At 14.5% G+C, this 17,529-nt stretch overlaps 2 protein-coding genes and 1 pseudogene across 2 annotated transcripts; 2 read left to right on the top strand and 1 right to left on the bottom strand.

The window, feature by feature from the left end:
- Window positions 1-7,988: 7,988 nt before the first annotated feature.
- Window positions 7,989-9,095, top strand: LOC126928125 (NADH-ubiquinone oxidoreductase chain 4-like; the record flags this gene model as incomplete). The annotated part of the gene is given in 3 exon segments (XM_050743997.1): window positions 7,989-8,268; window positions 8,271-8,358; window positions 8,360-9,095. Coding segments are annotated over 3 exon segments (1,104 nt in total), but the record flags the coding sequence as incomplete, so codon positions are not given.
- A 52-nt stretch (window positions 9,096-9,147) lies between these two features.
- On the top strand, window positions 9,148-10,611 carry LOC126928124 (NADH-ubiquinone oxidoreductase chain 5-like). Its single transcript, XM_050743996.1, has 2 exons — window positions 9,148-9,153; window positions 9,726-10,611. Exons 1-2 carry the CDS (start codon window positions 9,148-9,150, stop codon window positions 10,518-10,520), a joined length of 801 nt encoding a protein of 266 aa, XP_050599953.1. The 3' UTR covers window positions 10,521-10,611.
- A 1,513-nt stretch (window positions 10,612-12,124) lies between these two features.
- On the bottom strand, window positions 12,125-14,223 carry LOC126928126 (cytochrome c oxidase subunit 2-like; annotated as a pseudogene).
- Between the last annotated feature and the right edge of the window lie 3,306 nt (window positions 14,224-17,529).

Raw genomic sequence — 17,529 nt, forward strand, 5'->3', positions numbered from 1 at the left:
ACATAAAAAAAGGATTAGGTAGATTTTTTAAAATCAATAAAGTACTATAAAAATGTATATCTCTATAAATACATAAAAAAAGGATTAGGTAGATTTTTAAAATCAATAAAGTACTATAAAAATGTATATCTCTATAAATACATAAAAAAAGGATTAGGTAGATTTTTTAAAATCAATAAAGTACTATAAAAATGTATATCTCTATAAATACATAAAAAAAGGATTAGGTAGATTTTTTAAAATCAATAAAGTACTATAAAAATGTATATCTCTATAAATACATAAAAAAAGGATTAGGTAGATTTTTTAAAATCAATAAAGTACTATAAAAATGTATATCTCTATAAATACATAAAAAAAGGATTAGGTAGATTTTTTAAAATCAATAAAGTACTATAAAAATGTATATCTCTATAAATACATAAAAAAAGGATTAGGTAGATTTTTAAAATCAATAAAGTACTATAAAAATGTATATCTTTATAAATACATAAAAAAAGGATTAGGTAGATTTTTTAAAATCAATAAAGTACTATAAAAATGTATATCTCTATAAATACATAAAAAAAGGATTAGGTAGATTTTTTAAAATCAATAAAGTACTATAAAAATGTATATCTCTATAAATACATAAAAAAAAAGGATTAGGTAGATTTTTTAAAATCAATAAAGTACTATAAAAATGTATATCTCTATAAATACATAAAAAAAGGATTAGGTAGATTTTTAAAATCAATAAAGTACTATAAAAATGTATATCTCTATAAATACATAAAAAAAGGATTAGGTAGATTTTTTAAAATCAATAAAGTACTATAAAAATGTATATCTCTATAAATACATAAAAAAAGGATTAGGTAGATTTTTTAAAATCAATAAAGTACTATAAAAATGTATATCTTTATAAATACATAAAAAAAGGATTAGGTAGATTTTTTAAAATCAATAAAGTACTATAAAAATGTATATCTCTATAAATACATAAAAAAAGGATTAGGTAGATTTTTAAAATCAATAAAGTACTATAAAAATGTATATCTCTATAAATACATAAAAAAAAAGGATTAGGTAGATTTTTTAAAATCAATAAAGTACTATAAAAATGTATATCTCTATAAATACATAAAAAAAAAAGGATTAGGTAGATTTTTTAAAATCAATAAAGTACTATAAAAATGTATATCTCTATAAATACATAAAAAAAAGGATTAGGTAGATTTTTTAAAATCAATAAAGTACTATAAAAATGTATATCTCTATAAATACATAAAAAAAGGATTAGGTAGATTTTTTAAAATCAATAAAGTACTATAAAAATGTATATCTCTATAAATACATAAAAAAAGGATTAGGTAGATTTTTTAAAATCAATAAAGTACTATAAAAATGTATATCTCTATAAATACATAAAAAAAGGATTAGGTAGATTTTTTAAAATCAATAAAGTACTATAAAAATGTATATCTCTATAAATACATAAAAAAAGGATTAGGTAGATTTTTAAAATCAATAAAGTACTATAAAAATGTATATCTCTATAAATACATAAAAAAAGGATTAGGTAGATTTTTAAAATCAATAAAGTACTATAAAAATGTATATCTCTATAATTTATAATTTTTATAAAAATAAATAATTTATAAAATTAATGTTAATGTTAAAAATATAAATATTTTTTTTTTTAAAAAAAATATTAAATTTTAAATTTAATTTAATATTAAATAAAATTATTTTTTTTGTTTAAAATTAATAAATAAATTAAATTTAAATTTATATTTTTTTATTTAAAAAATATAATTTATAAATATTTTAAATTAAATAATTAGTTTAATAATTAAAATTTAAGTTTAATAAATATTTTATTTATTTAATTTATATTTAATGTAAATTTGCATATTAAACTTTGATTTTAAAAGAATTAATAATAATTAATAATATAAGAAAATTTTATAATGATTTTTAAATTAATAATATTTTTTTATTAATATAAGATAATTTTATATTAAAAATTTATTTAGGTTAGTGATTAAATTTAATAAATTAATGAAAGTTAAATTTAGAAAAGAAAGATAGTAAAGATTAAAATTAGTGCCAGCAATAGCGGTTAAACTAATTTTGCAAATTAATTTTGTTAATTAATATTAATATAGAATTAGTTAAGTTTAATTAAATTTTTAAATTTTAGGTGAAATTTGATTTATAAATATATTAAATTTAATATTTATATATATAATAAGATAAATAATTAAACTAGGATTAGATACCCTATTATATAAAATAATGATAATTAATTTATAAATAAATGTTGAATCATTAAAATTAAATTATATGGCGGCTTTTCATTCTTATTAGAGAAATTTGTAGTTTAATTTGATAATCCACGATAAGATTAACTTAAATAAAAAATTTATATATTGTTGTATATTTTAAAATAAAATTTATTATTAATAATATTTAATAAAATAATAATTCAAATCAAAATGTAGTGTATTTAAGAATTTATGAATTATAATAAATTTAATTTTTTGGATAATTTAAATTTTAAAATTAATTTGAAAGAGGATTTAATAGTAAATTTAATAAAATTAATTAAATTGAAAATAGTTTTGAAAAGTGTACAAATTGCCCGTCAATTTCATTTATGGAATAAGTCGTAACATAGTAAAAATATTGGAAAATGTTTTTAGAATAAAGTTTTAGTTTAATCAAAAATATTTCATTTACAATGAAAGGTTTAATTTGTAAGTTAAAATTTTATTTAATTAAATAAATTTAATATTTAAGATTTTGAAAATATTATAATTATTTAAAATTATATAATTTTTATCTGTTTGAGTAATAAATTATGAATAAATATTTAAATTAATAGATAAAGTAATGTAAATGAATTTTTTAAAATTAAATAAGTAAAATAATTTTTGTACCTTTTGTATCAGGGTTAATTAATATAATTTATAAATTTAATGATCTCGAAAAAAGAAGAGCTAAATATTTAATTATGCTTTTGTGGAATAAAAAGTTAAAATATTTATTTAGAAATTAAATGTTAATCGAATTTTTTTATATCTAGTTTTTTTTGAAATAAGTTTAATTTATATATAAAGAATATAAAAATTATATTTTAAAAATTTTTATATTTTTATATAAAAAATTTATGGGATAATCTATAAATTTATAATATATAATTTTATTATTTAATATTAATAATGTTAATTTAATAATGATTTATATTAATAAGTATTTAATAATTTAATAATTTAAAATTTTAAAGATTTAAAGTATTAAAATTATATTAATAGATGAAATATATATTTTTTAAAAAAAAATAATTTTTAATTTAATTAAATTAAATATAATGATTGAATTAGTAATAATAAATAATATATAAATTTAAAATTTAAGTTATAGATAATATTTAATATATATATATATATATATATAAGGAATTCAGCAAGTTAATTATATCCACCTGTTTATCAAAAACATGGCTTATTGAATAATAATTTTAAGTCAATTCTGCCCAATGATAAAAATTTAATGGCTGCAGTATAAATAACTGTACAAAGGTAGCATAATCAATTGTTTTTTAATTGAGGACTGGAATGAAAGAGTTAATGAGATATATACTGTCTCATATATATTTAATTAATTTAAATTTTTAGTTAAAATGCTAAGATTTATTTATGGGACGATAAGACCCTATAGAATTTGATATTAATATGTTGATTATAATTTAATTATTAAATATTAATATTTTATTGGGAGGATAAATAAATTTATTAAACTTTATTTTAAATATTAACTTTGATTAAAGAATAATATTTTTTGATCTTTTAATAAAAATTAAAAGAATAAATTACCTTAGGATAACAGCGTAATGTCTTTTTAAAGATCAAATTGAAAAAGATGATTGCGACCTCGATGTTGAATTAAGATAAATTTTAAATGAAGAAATTTAATAATTAAGTCTGTTCGACTTTTAAAATCTTACATGATTTGAGTTCAAATCGACGTAAGTCAGATTGGTTTCTATCTATAAAAATATAATAAATTATTTGTACGAAAGGACTATAATTTGTAATTAAATTATTATTTAAATTAATAAATATATTTAAAATAATTATATTAGCATATTTAGTGCATTAAATTTAGAATTTAAATAAATTAAAATATATTTTAATATATAATAATTATAAATAATTTATTAAATTATATTTTATTAATTTTAATAATTTTAATTAGGGTAGCTTTTTTAACTTTATTTGAACGTAAAATTTTAGGATATATACAGCTACGAAAAGGCCCTAATAAGATTATATTTAAAGGTTTATTTCAACCATTTAGAGATGCATTAAAATTGTTAACTAAAGAATTTTTTTATTTAAGAATTAATTTAAGATATTTATATAGTCCAATAATTATATTTTTTTTATCAATAATTTTATGGTTAATTTATCCTTGAATTTATAAATTTTATTTTATTGATTTTAGAATTATTTATTTAATATTAATTTTGAGATTTATAGTTTATCCAATTATGATAATTGGTTGGGTATCAATATGTAATTATTCAATTTTAGGATCATTACGTGTTGTTTCTCAAATAATTTCATTTGAAATTTTATTATTTATAATATTTTTATTATAATGATAATAATTGAAGATTATTCATTTTTTAGATTTTTAAAATTTCAAAAGAATATTAATTTTATATTTTTTTTATATCCTTTATATTTAATTTTTATGATTAGAGTATTAATTGATTTAAATCGAGTTCCATTTGATTTAATTGAAGGAGAGTCTGAATTAGTCTCTGGATTTAATCTTGAATATTTTAGAAGATTATTTGTATTAATTTTTTTATCAGAATATATAAATATTATATTTATTAGGATTATTTTAACTGTAATATTTTATGGGTTAAATAATTGATCTTTATATTTTTTATTAATTTTTATATTTCATTTAATTTTTTTAATTATAATTCGAGGAGTTTTACCACGAATTCGATATGATATATTAATAAAAGCATGTTGACTTGAATTATTAGTATTAGTTTTGATATATTGTTTTTTAATTTATTTAATAAAGGAAATAATTATATTAAATTAATTATATATATATATATATATATATATATATATATTAATAAATAAATAAGAATATAATATTATTTATTTTATAAATTTAATTGAAATTTAAAAATTAAAATTATATAAAATTTAAGTTTATTAAGTTTATATATATATATATATATATATATATTAAATTAATAAATTTAAAATATTGTTATATTATTAAGATTAATAAATTATTATAAATATTTTTATTTTAAATATTAGAAATGTGTATTTTGATTTTAATTAATTTAATATATATATATATATATATATATATTATAAATAAATAAATAAATATAAATATTTATTATTATTATTATTATTAATAATAATATTTTTTATTATAAAATTATTAATTAATAAATTTAGAATTTATAAATATATATATATATATATATATATGAATATAATAAAGGTTAATATGGTTATAGTGTAATTTTTTAAGTTAATAGAAAATTTTATTTCTATAATATGATTTCAAATCATAAACTTATTCAAGTTCATTAACTAATTTTTTAAAATTAAATCTCATATATTATTTATATATATAGAAATAATTATGTATAAGAAGTATATTAAAGTGAAAAATATATTTAAATTAGTATAAGGATATTCAATTACTTGACCTCCTAATCAGGTTAATATAATAAAAATATTAATAAATCATCAATATATGAATTTATTAATAAAGTAAAATTTATTATTTTTTAAATTATTAGAATTAATTAAAGGGATAATATATAGGATAAAAATTGATATAAATAATATAATTACACCTCCTAATTTATTTGGAATTGTACGTAAAATTGAATATGCAAATAGAAAATATCATTCAGGTTTAATATGAATTGGTGTAATTATAGGATTTGCTATTTTAAAATTATCAGGATCTCTTAATATAAAAGGTAATTGTAAATTAATTAATATAAATATTATAAATGTAAGAATAATAGTAATTATATCTTTAATAGTAAAATATGGGTGGAAATTAATTTTATAAATATTTATTTTTGAATGAATTGGATTAGAAGAACCTGTAATATGTAAAATTATTAAATGAATAAATACTATTAATAAATAATAAATGGTAAAATAAAATGAAAAGAGTAAAATCGATTTAATGTATCATTATTAATTGAAAATCCTCCTCAAATTCATTCAACAGTAAATTGACCAATATATGGAATTGCTGAAATAAGATTTGTAATAACTATAGCACCTCAAAATGATATTTGTCCTCATGGTAGAACATAACCTAAAAAAGCTGTTGCTATTGATAAAAATAAAATTGATACACCAATTGATCATACTTGAATTAATTTAAATGAGTAATAGAATAAATTTCGTGCAATATGTAAATATATAATTAAAAAATAAAATGATGCTCCATTTATATGGATTAAACGGATTAATCATCCTGAATTTATATCTTTTATAATATTAGAAATTCTATAAAAGCAAAATTAATATTTGGACAATAATGTATTGATAAAAATAAGCCTGAAATGATTTGAATTATTAAAAATATTCCTAGTATTGAACCAAAATTTCATAAATAATTAATGTTGATTGGTGTTGGTAAATTAATAAATGATAATGGTAAATTTAATAAATGAGTTTTATAAATTATAGAAATTATTTTTTTCATTTTTTTGTTCGTAAATTTTTATTTTTAATATAACAAATTTTTGTTATAATAAGAAGTATTAAAATTAGAAAAATAATAATAATTAATAAAATTAAATTATTTGGTTTATAGTATAAATTTTTGATAATTTTAAATTTATAATTTTTATGAAAATTAAAATTTAAATGTTTTAGGATAATTTTAATTTGATTGATTTGAAAAATTATAATTAATATAATTAATGAATTTAGAATTAATATTTTATAAATATTATTTTTTTTATTTATTTTATTAATTAATCTAATAAAATAAGAGAATATAATTAAAATTCCTCTAATAAAGATAATTATTAAAATATATAAATTTATTGAAAAATTTTGTTTTATAATTAAAGTATTAAATGTTATATAAATAATATAAAAAATTAAACAAATTAATTGTTTTAAAGGATAATGAAAAATGTTTATATAAAAATAGTAAATAATAAGTATTATATTAATATTTAAATTTATGTATATGATAAAATTAAGAATTAATAAAGTTTTCATTTTTAATTTTTATTAAATTTTTGTTATATTAATATTATAATTAAATTTTTAATTTACAAGATTAATGTTTTTTTTAAAACTATAAAACATTTATATTTAATTGACAAGAAATAGTTTAATAAAAAATAATAATTTTGGGAATTATAGATATTTTTAATAAAATTTTTTTGAAGTTTAATATTATATTTATATATATATATATATATATATATAATTTTAATATAATATTAAATTTATTTTAGATTATATAATTTTTAATATAGTATTTTTGATATTAATTGTTGTATTAAATTATTGAATTTATTTTTTAAGATTTTTAATTGGGGTAGAGTATTTAATTGCAATAATTTTATTTTATTTACTATCAATAGATTATAGTGGATTTTTATATTTAATTTATTTAATTTATTCAGTATGTGAAAGAGTTTTAGGATTATCATTATTAGTAAGATTAAATTATGAATATGGTCATCAAAAAATTAATTTTTTAAATTTAATATAATGAATGAGGTTTTAATTTTATTAGCTGTAATGTTTTTTATAAATTATATTAATTTTTGTATTTTAAGAAATTTAATATTTTTGATAGGAATATATTTTTTAAAAAATATTAGATGAATAAAATGAATTAATATTTTTATAGGCTTAAGAAATAATAATTATTCAAATTATTTAATTTTAATAATAATTTGAGTTTTTGGAATAATTTTTATAAATTTAAATGAAATAAAAAAAGGATGTTTAATATTAAATTTAATTTTATTTTTTTTAATGCTATTAAATTTTATAGTCATAGATTTATTAATATTTTATTTTATATATGAATCTAGATTATTATTAATTTTTTATATAATTATAGAATGAGGGTATAGAGAAGATCGAATTTTAGCTGCATTTTATTTAATATTTTATACATTAGTATTTTCTTTACCAATGTTGTATTTAATTTTTAAAATATTAGAAAGAAGAGGTAGAATAATTTTTTTTTTTTAGAGATTAAGAATTTTATATTTGATTATTTTAATTTTATATATTTATTAATATCTTTTTTAATTAAAATTCCAATATATATTTCATGGATGATTAATTAAAGCACATGTTGAAGCTTCATTTTTTAGTTCAATAATTTTAGCTTCAGTAATATTAAAGTTAGGAAGATATGGAATATTACGATTAATTTTAATTTTTAATAATAAATTTGTTAATTTAATTTATTATTTAATAATAATTAATTTATTTGGAATATTGATTTTAAGAATATTATGTTTATTTCAATTTGATATAAAATTAATCATTGCTTTATCTTCAGTAATTCATATAGGAATTATATCTATAGGAATATTTAGTGGTTCAAAAATTGGTTTATTAGGAGGGTTATTAATAATAATTTCTCATGGGTTAGTTTCTTCAGGTTTATTTTATTTAGTTAATGAAATTTATAAACAAACTAATAGACGAATTATTTTTGTAAATAAAGGATTAATTAATTTAATACCTTCAATATCAATAATATGATTTATAATATGTGTTTATAATTCAGGAGCTCCAATTTCTTTAAATATAGTAAGTGAAATTTTTTTATTAATAAGATTAATTATATGATATAAATATTTATTTATATTTTTATTTTTCTATTGTTTATTTAGATTTATTTATTCAATTTATTTATATAGATTTATTCAGTTTGGAAAAATTTATAATTTTAATTTTAATTTAATAAATAGGGGTTTAATAAATTATTTAACTTTAATTTTACATTTATTACCATTAAATTTAATTATTTTAGATTTATTAATTTAATTTATTTAAATAGTTTAATTTTAAAAATATTGAATTGTGGTTTCAAAGATGTATGATAGTATTTTAAGTTATTTTAAAAATAATTGTTTTTAGAATTATTTTAATTTTAATAAGTTTAATATTTATATTTTTAAGATTTTATGTCTTATTAGTTAATAAATTATTTATTTATGAATGAATAATTTATAATTTAAATTCAATAAAAATGAATTTAATTTTAATAATTAGATTCAAATTATTAATGTTTTTGTTTTTAGTTATATTAATTTGTTCAGTAATTTTATTATATAGGGTAAGTTATATAAATTTAAATAATAAATATTTAATTAAACGTTTTTATTATTTGATAATGTTATTTTTAATATCAATAATTTTTTTAATTTTAAGTCCTAATATATTAACTTTATTATTAGGATGAGATGGATTAGGTTTGATTTCTTATTGTTTAATTATTTATTATCAAAAGAATTTAGCTTTTAATTCAGGAATAATTACTGTGATTTTAAATCGTTTAGGGGATTCAAGATTATTAATAATTATTTCTTTTATAATAATTTTTGGTAGATGAAATTTAATTTTATATAATATAAATTTATTAATTTTATTAATATTTTTAATAATAGTATTTAGGAAAAGTGCGCAATTAATATTTATAATTTGATTACCTGCTGCAATAATAGCTCCTACTCCTGTTTCTTCTTAGTTCATTCATCAACATTAGTAACTGCTGGAATTTATTTACTAATTAATTATGATATATTAATTGATTTAAAATATAAAGAGTATATTTTAATAGTTTCAAGAATAACAATATTTATATCAGGTGTGATAGCAAATTTTGAAATAGATTTTAAAAAGATTATTGCTTTATCAACATTAAGTCAGTTAGGATTTATAATAAGAATTTTTTCTTTAGGAATAGTAAATTTAACATTTTTACATTTATTTATTCATGCTTTTTTTAAATCTATAATATTTATATGTGTAGGTAGTTATATTCATTATATAAGAGGAATTCAAAATTTTCGTTTTTATTTTGGAATATATTATGTATATCCAATAAAAGGTTTATTAATAATATTTTCATTATTTATATTGTGTGGATTTCCTTTTTTAGTTGGATATTTTTCTAAAGATTTAATTATTGAGTATTATTTTTTAAATATAATAAGAATTTTTAGATTATTAAATTTAATTATTGGTACAATTTTTACTGTATCATATTCTTTTCGTTTAATAAATATTTTAATAATAAATTATTTTATAATAAATTTAATTTATTTTGATGAAGATAGAATTATAATAACACATATAATATTTATTTTATTAATTATATTATTTATTAGAAAATTTATTTATAATTTTTTTTTTTTTTTATTGGAGTTAATTTGTTTTATATTTTTAAATATTTTGTTTTTAAAATAATATTATTAGGGATTTTATTTTCATTATTAATATTTAATATAAATTTTTTAAATAAATTTGTTATATTAATTAAAAGTTTTTTTATAATGGATTTTTTATATAAATTTATTTTAAATTATTTATTTTATTGATTAGTTTTTTATGAGATTTATTTGAAAAAGGAGTGATTGAAAAATTTACAGGAAAGATTATATATTTTTTTGTAATTTATTTGAAATAAATTATATATTAAAAATTTTTTATATATTATTAATATATATTTATTTAATAGTATTAATTTTATTAAATTAATTAATTATAAATATATATATATATATATATATATATAAAAATAAATTTAAAAATTTAAAAATAATTTAAAATAATAAATTTAAATAAATTTATTAATTTTAAAAAAAAAATAGTAAATGAATTTAATTAATATTTAAATAGCTTATATATTAGAGCATAATATTGAAAATATTAAGGAAATTTTTAAATTTTAAATATATATATATATATATATATATATATATATATATATTATGAATAGAAATAATGATAATTTAATATCTAGATTAAAGTTAGAAGCTTTATTAATTTATTTCTATTTATAATTAATTATTTTTTTACTAATAATTTTATATTGAAAGTATAATGTTTTTATAAACTATATAAATTAAATTAGAATAATATAATTCAATGATTTTATTAACAATAAAATGCCTCTTTTTGGCTTTATTTAAAATTATTTAATATATATATATATATATATATATATATATGTATATAAGAAGTAATAATATTACTTTTAATTTCGACTTAAATATAGATTTTTTAAAAAAATCCTTATATATATATGTATATATTTAATATATTCAATTTAAATAATTACAAAATCATTCTATAATTAATGAAAAAATTAATATTAAGAAAAAAAAGTTATTATAATAAATATATATAAGTAATTTAGGGTTTTAATAAATGAAATTAAAGGTATTAATAAAATAATTTCAATATCGAAAATTATAAATGTTAATGAAATTAAATAAAATGGAAGTGAAAATGGTAAATTATTTTTGTAATAGGGTTAAATCCACATTCATATGGAAGATTTTTTTCAAAATTAATTTTTTTAATTATTGATAAAATTTATTTAAGAATAAAATAATTAAAATAATAATTAAATTTAATAAATAAAAAATTATAATATTAATTAAATATATTAAGTTATTTTAAATTTTTTAATTGGAAATTAATTGTAATAATTATACTATATATTTATTTAATTTATTAATAAAAATTAAATATAAGAAGATTTAATTTATTAAGATATAATAAAATATATAAATAAATAATCAAATTACATCTACAAAATGTCAATATCAAATTGAGAATTCAAAATTAATATGATGGATTGATGAAAAGTGGTTTTTACATATTCGAATAAAAGAATATAATAACATTAAAGTTCCAATAAGAACATGAATTCCATGAAATCCTGTTGATAAATAAAAAATTGATCCAAAGATTCTATCATTAATACAAAAAAATGAATTATAATATTCGAATATTTGTATAAAATTAAATAAAATCCTAAAATAATTGTAAATATTAAATTTAAAATACTTGATTTTGATTTATTATTTAATAAGTAATAATGTCTTAATGTAACAGTAAATCCTGATGTAATTAAAATAATAGAATTTAATAAAGGAATTTCAAATGGATTAAAAAATTTAATTATAGAAGGAGGTCAAGAAAAATTAATTTCGATTGAAGGAGAAATTGAATTATGAAAGAAAGTTCAAAAAAATGAAATAAAAAAAAATAATTCAGAAATAATAAATATAATTATTCTAAATTTTATTATTGAAATAATTGATAATGAATGTATTCCTTGAAATGTTCTTCTCGAATAATATCTCGAAATCACATTAGAGAAACTAAAATTAATATAATTAAGTTTATAATTATTAATATTAAATTATTTGAATAAATTCATAAAATTGTTCTTAATATTAAGTTTATTAAATTTATAGATGAAATAAGAGGTCAAGGACTAATAGTTACTATATGAAATGGAAAATTTTTTTTCATTTAATTTGATTCTGAGAAATATAATGTTAATAAAATTGAAAATACATAAGCTTGAATTAAAGCTATAGAAATTTCTAAGGTTAATAATATATTTTGAATAATTAATGAAATTGGGGATAATAGAAAAAAATTTATTATAAAATTTCTTAATAAAATTAAAATTAAATGACCTGAAATTAATTTGCCGATAATCGAATAGATAAGGTTCAAGGTCGAATTATTAATCTAATTAATTCAATAATTACTATAAAATTTATTAAAAATTTTGGTGAATTTAATGGAACTAAATGTCTTAAAGTTTTAATAGGAAAATTAATAATTGAATAGATTATAAATCTTATTCATAAAGATAAAGATATTGATAAATTAAATAATAGATGTCTAGTTGATGTAAAAATGTAAGGAATTAATCTAAATAAATTTAGTAATATAATATAGATTATAATTCTTAAAAATATAATAATATTTATAATATATTTATTTGATATAATTATTTTGTATTCATTGAATAGATATTTAATAAATAATTTAAAAATTATTATAATTCGTGATGGAATTAGTCAATATATATTAGGAAAAATAATAATTGGTATAAATATAAAAATTCAGTTTAATTGAAAATAATTATTAATTGATGGATCAAAAGTTTCAAATAAATTTATCATAATCATTTTCATTTTTTATAAATAATTTTTTTTTTAAATTTTTAATTTTAAATTTAATATTATAGAATTTAATAAAATTATAATTGAAATTAAACAAATTATGCATATTAAAAAATAATTAATCAATTAATAGGTATTATTTGTGGAATTCATTAGAAGTAAATTTTAATTACTATAATTGATTTAAAAGATCAATTCTTAATTTCAGACATCTAATGGAAGAAAAATAATAAATTAAATTATTAATTTTAGAATGACAGTCTAATGTTATAAATTAACTAATTTTTCATAATATTTTTTTTTTAATTCAATTTGAAAATAATTCATAAGAAGTTCTTTCTAATATAATTGGTATAAAACTATGATTTATTCCACAAATTTCTGAACATTGACCAAAATAAATTCCAGACGAATACAAAATAAATTTAATTGATTAATTCGTCCAGGGATTGCGTCAACTTTAATTCCTAATGATGGAATAGTTCATGAGTGAATTACATCTATTGAAGATACAATTATTCGTATTGAAATTTTAAATGGAATAATTAATCGATTATCTGTTTCTAATAGCCGAAATTGATTTATAGATTCATAATTTAATATATATGAATCAAATTCATAATTATTAAATTCTGGGTATTCATAGGATCAGTATCATTGGTGACCAATTGATTTAATTGAAAAATAAGGATTTATAATTTCATCAATATAATATAAAATTTTTAAAGATGGAAAACAGATAATTATTAAAATAATTATAGGTGTTAAAGTTCAAATAATCTCAATAGTATGATTTTTTAAAGATTAAGATTTAAAAAATTATTTAATGAAAAATCTATAATAAAAAATATTGTTAAAGTAATAATTATTATTATTATTATTATAGTTAAATTATGAAATGAAATAAGATTATCAGAGTAAAAAGAATTTGAATCTTGAAATAAAAATATATTTCATGTAGAAATTATTAATAAATTAATTAGATTTATTTGAATTTTAAATTCAGTTCAAAATATATTGATTTATTAAAATATTAATATTAATAAAAGAAAAAAATTGTCTTTATAGTTGAATTTTAAGTTCAAAGCACTAATCTGCCATATTAATTGTAAATATTAAATTATTATTATTATTATTATTATTTAAATAAATTATTTATTGAAAATATTTTAATTTTATTTTTTGAAATTAATGGAATTTCTAATAATGAGTGATCATAAGGTGGATAATTATTTAATCATTCAAGTGATGATTGGTTAAATTTAAATAAAATTAATCGTTTAGAAATTAATCTTTCAAAAATAATAAAAATTAAAAGTAATAATCTATTTATTGAAATTATTGCTCCAATTGAAGAGATTAAATTTCAACAATAATATGAATCTGGATAATCTGAATATCGTCGAGGTATAGATATTAGCCCAAGAAAATGTTGAGGAAAAAATGTTATATTAACACCAATAAATATTATAACAAATTGAATTTTTAATCATTTTTGATTTATTATTAAACCTGTAATTATTGGGAATCAATGAATAATACTAGTAATAATAGCAAAGACTGCTCCTATAGATAGAACATAATGAAAATGACCAACTACATAATATGTATCATGTAAAATAATATCAATTGAAGAATTAGAAAGTATTACTCCAGTTAATCCACCAATTGTAAATATTAAAATAAATCCAATAGATCAAATAACTGTAATATTAAAATTTATTTTTGAACCATGATATGTAGCTAATCATCTGAAAACTTTAATTCCTGTAGGTACAGCAATAATTATTGTAGCGGATGTGAAATATGCACGTGTATCAACATCTAACCCAACAGTAAATATATGATGAGCTCAAACAATAAATCCTAAAAATCCAATTCCTAATATAGCATAAATTATTCTTAAATTTCCAAAGGTTTCTTTTTTACCTCTTTCATTTATAATAACTTGTGAAATTAATCCAAATCCAGGTAAAATTAAAATATACACTTCTGGGTGACCAAAAAATCAAAATAGGTGTTGATATAAAATTGGTCTCCTCCTCCTATAGGGTCAAAAATGAGGTATTAAAATTTCGATCAAAAGTAATATTGTAATTGCTCCAGCTAATACTGGTAGAGATAAAATTAATAAAATTACAGTAATACATACTGATCATGAGAATAAATTAATTTGATCATAATTTAATGAAAAATTTTTTATTAATAAAATAGTTACAATAAAATTTAATGATCCAATAATAGAAGAAATTCCTGATATATGCAATGAGAAGATTGCAATATCAATTGATGGTGAAGAATGAAATAAATAAGAAGATAAAGGGGGATAAATAGTTCATCCTGTTCCTACATTAGGTGTAAATAAATTTCTTAATAATAATATAAATAATGATGGGGGTAATAGTCAAAATCTAATATTATTTATTCGAGGAAAAGCTATATCTGGTGATCCTAATATTAATGGAATTAAGTAATTACCAAATCCTCCAATTATAAATGGTATAACTATAAAAAAAATTATTAAAAATGCATGTCTAGTTACTAAAGAATTATAAATTTGATCATTATTAATTCATATTCCTGGATGACTTAATTCTATTCGAACTAATAAACTTATTGATGAACCAATTATTCCTGATCATATAGCAAAAATAAAATATATTATTCCAATATTTTATGGTTAGTTGATATTAATCATTTTTTTATTAAGATTTATTAATTTATTAATATTTTTAATTTTGAAGATTAATAGTTTAAAATTAACTTAAAATCTTTTTAAATTTAATATTTAGTATTATGTCTGAAAAAGAAATAAATTGTAAATTTATTAATGAAAATTGAAATTTTTCTAATACTAATTAGTATTTATTTTTAATATATATATATATATATATATATATAATAATAATAAATCAAATAAATATTTAATATAGTTTAAAAAAAATTTTAAATTGCAAATTTAAGGATTAAATTATTAAATTTATATTAAATTAAGTTAAATAATATAAAGGTAAATGAATAAGTTATTAAAATGAATAAAGAAATTTTTTTAATATTAATAAAATTAATATTAGATATTTTATTAAATTTAAATTTTAAAATTAAGAATTTAATAGAATAAAATAATTTCAAAGTATTAATATTCTTGATAATATAAAAATAAAAATTAAATTATTTCTAAAATTTGTATTTAAAAAATAAATGAATTCTCATTTTATTATAAATGTTAAAAATAATGGAAATGAAGCATATATAAATAATATAAAAATTAATAAATAGTAAGAATTTAATGAAATATTATTAAAATTTAAATTTTAATATTATAAAATTTTAAAATTAAAATTAAATTAAGAAATGAAGTTAAATAAATAATTATAAATAATAAAATAAATTTTTATTTCTATAAATTATTAAAATAAATAATAAAGAATTAAAGATTGATGAGCATCCAAATAATTTTTTGATAGAAAAGTTTAAATTTGTGTATAATGAAATAAATAAACTATTTAAAAATAAAAAGGTGATTATAGTTGGTGAAAGATTAATAATTGAGGAAAAAAAATAAATAGGAATAAATTTTATAAATGTTGAAATAATAAAAATTTGTCTTCATGAGGATTTATTATAAATAAAAATTATTCAAAAACAAAATGGAAATATTCCAATCTTTCTAAATATAGAAATTATTAATATTAAATTAATATCAGGATTTTTAAAAGTAAATAGTTGAGTAAAATTAAATGAAATAATTATAATTGTTATTAAACTTGAAATTGATGAAATTATAAAATATAAAATTCTAACAATTTTGTTTGTTGATTTAATATTAATTAATCTAATTATAATAATAGTAGAAAATTCTATTGATAATCATTGAATATAAATTCTAGATGAATTTATTAATATAAAAAATAAGGTTATAATAGAAATTAAATAAATTAAGTTTAATTTATTCATTAAAATTAATATTTAAATTTTTTAAAAATAAATATTTTATATAAAAATTTATAATTTAATAATAGAATTAATTCTATTAGAATTCAAGTTCTTATTATATATTTATTCATGGGTATGGTATTAAATACACTATGTTTTATTTAATACAAGTAATAGTATAACTTAAAATATATACATTAATATCTTATCAAAATATCTCTTTTTCAGACATATTACTTATATATATATATATATATATATATTTATGAATAAATAATTTAGATATATTATTATTATTATTATTAATTATTATTAAATGCAATTTAATT

The sequence above is a fragment of the Bombus affinis genome, unplaced genomic scaffold (assembly GCF_024516045.1).
Source record: "Bombus affinis isolate iyBomAffi1 unplaced genomic scaffold, iyBomAffi1.2 ctg00000593.1, whole genome shotgun sequence".
NCBI classification, from domain to species: Eukaryota; Metazoa; Arthropoda; class Insecta; order Hymenoptera; family Apidae; genus Bombus; species Bombus affinis.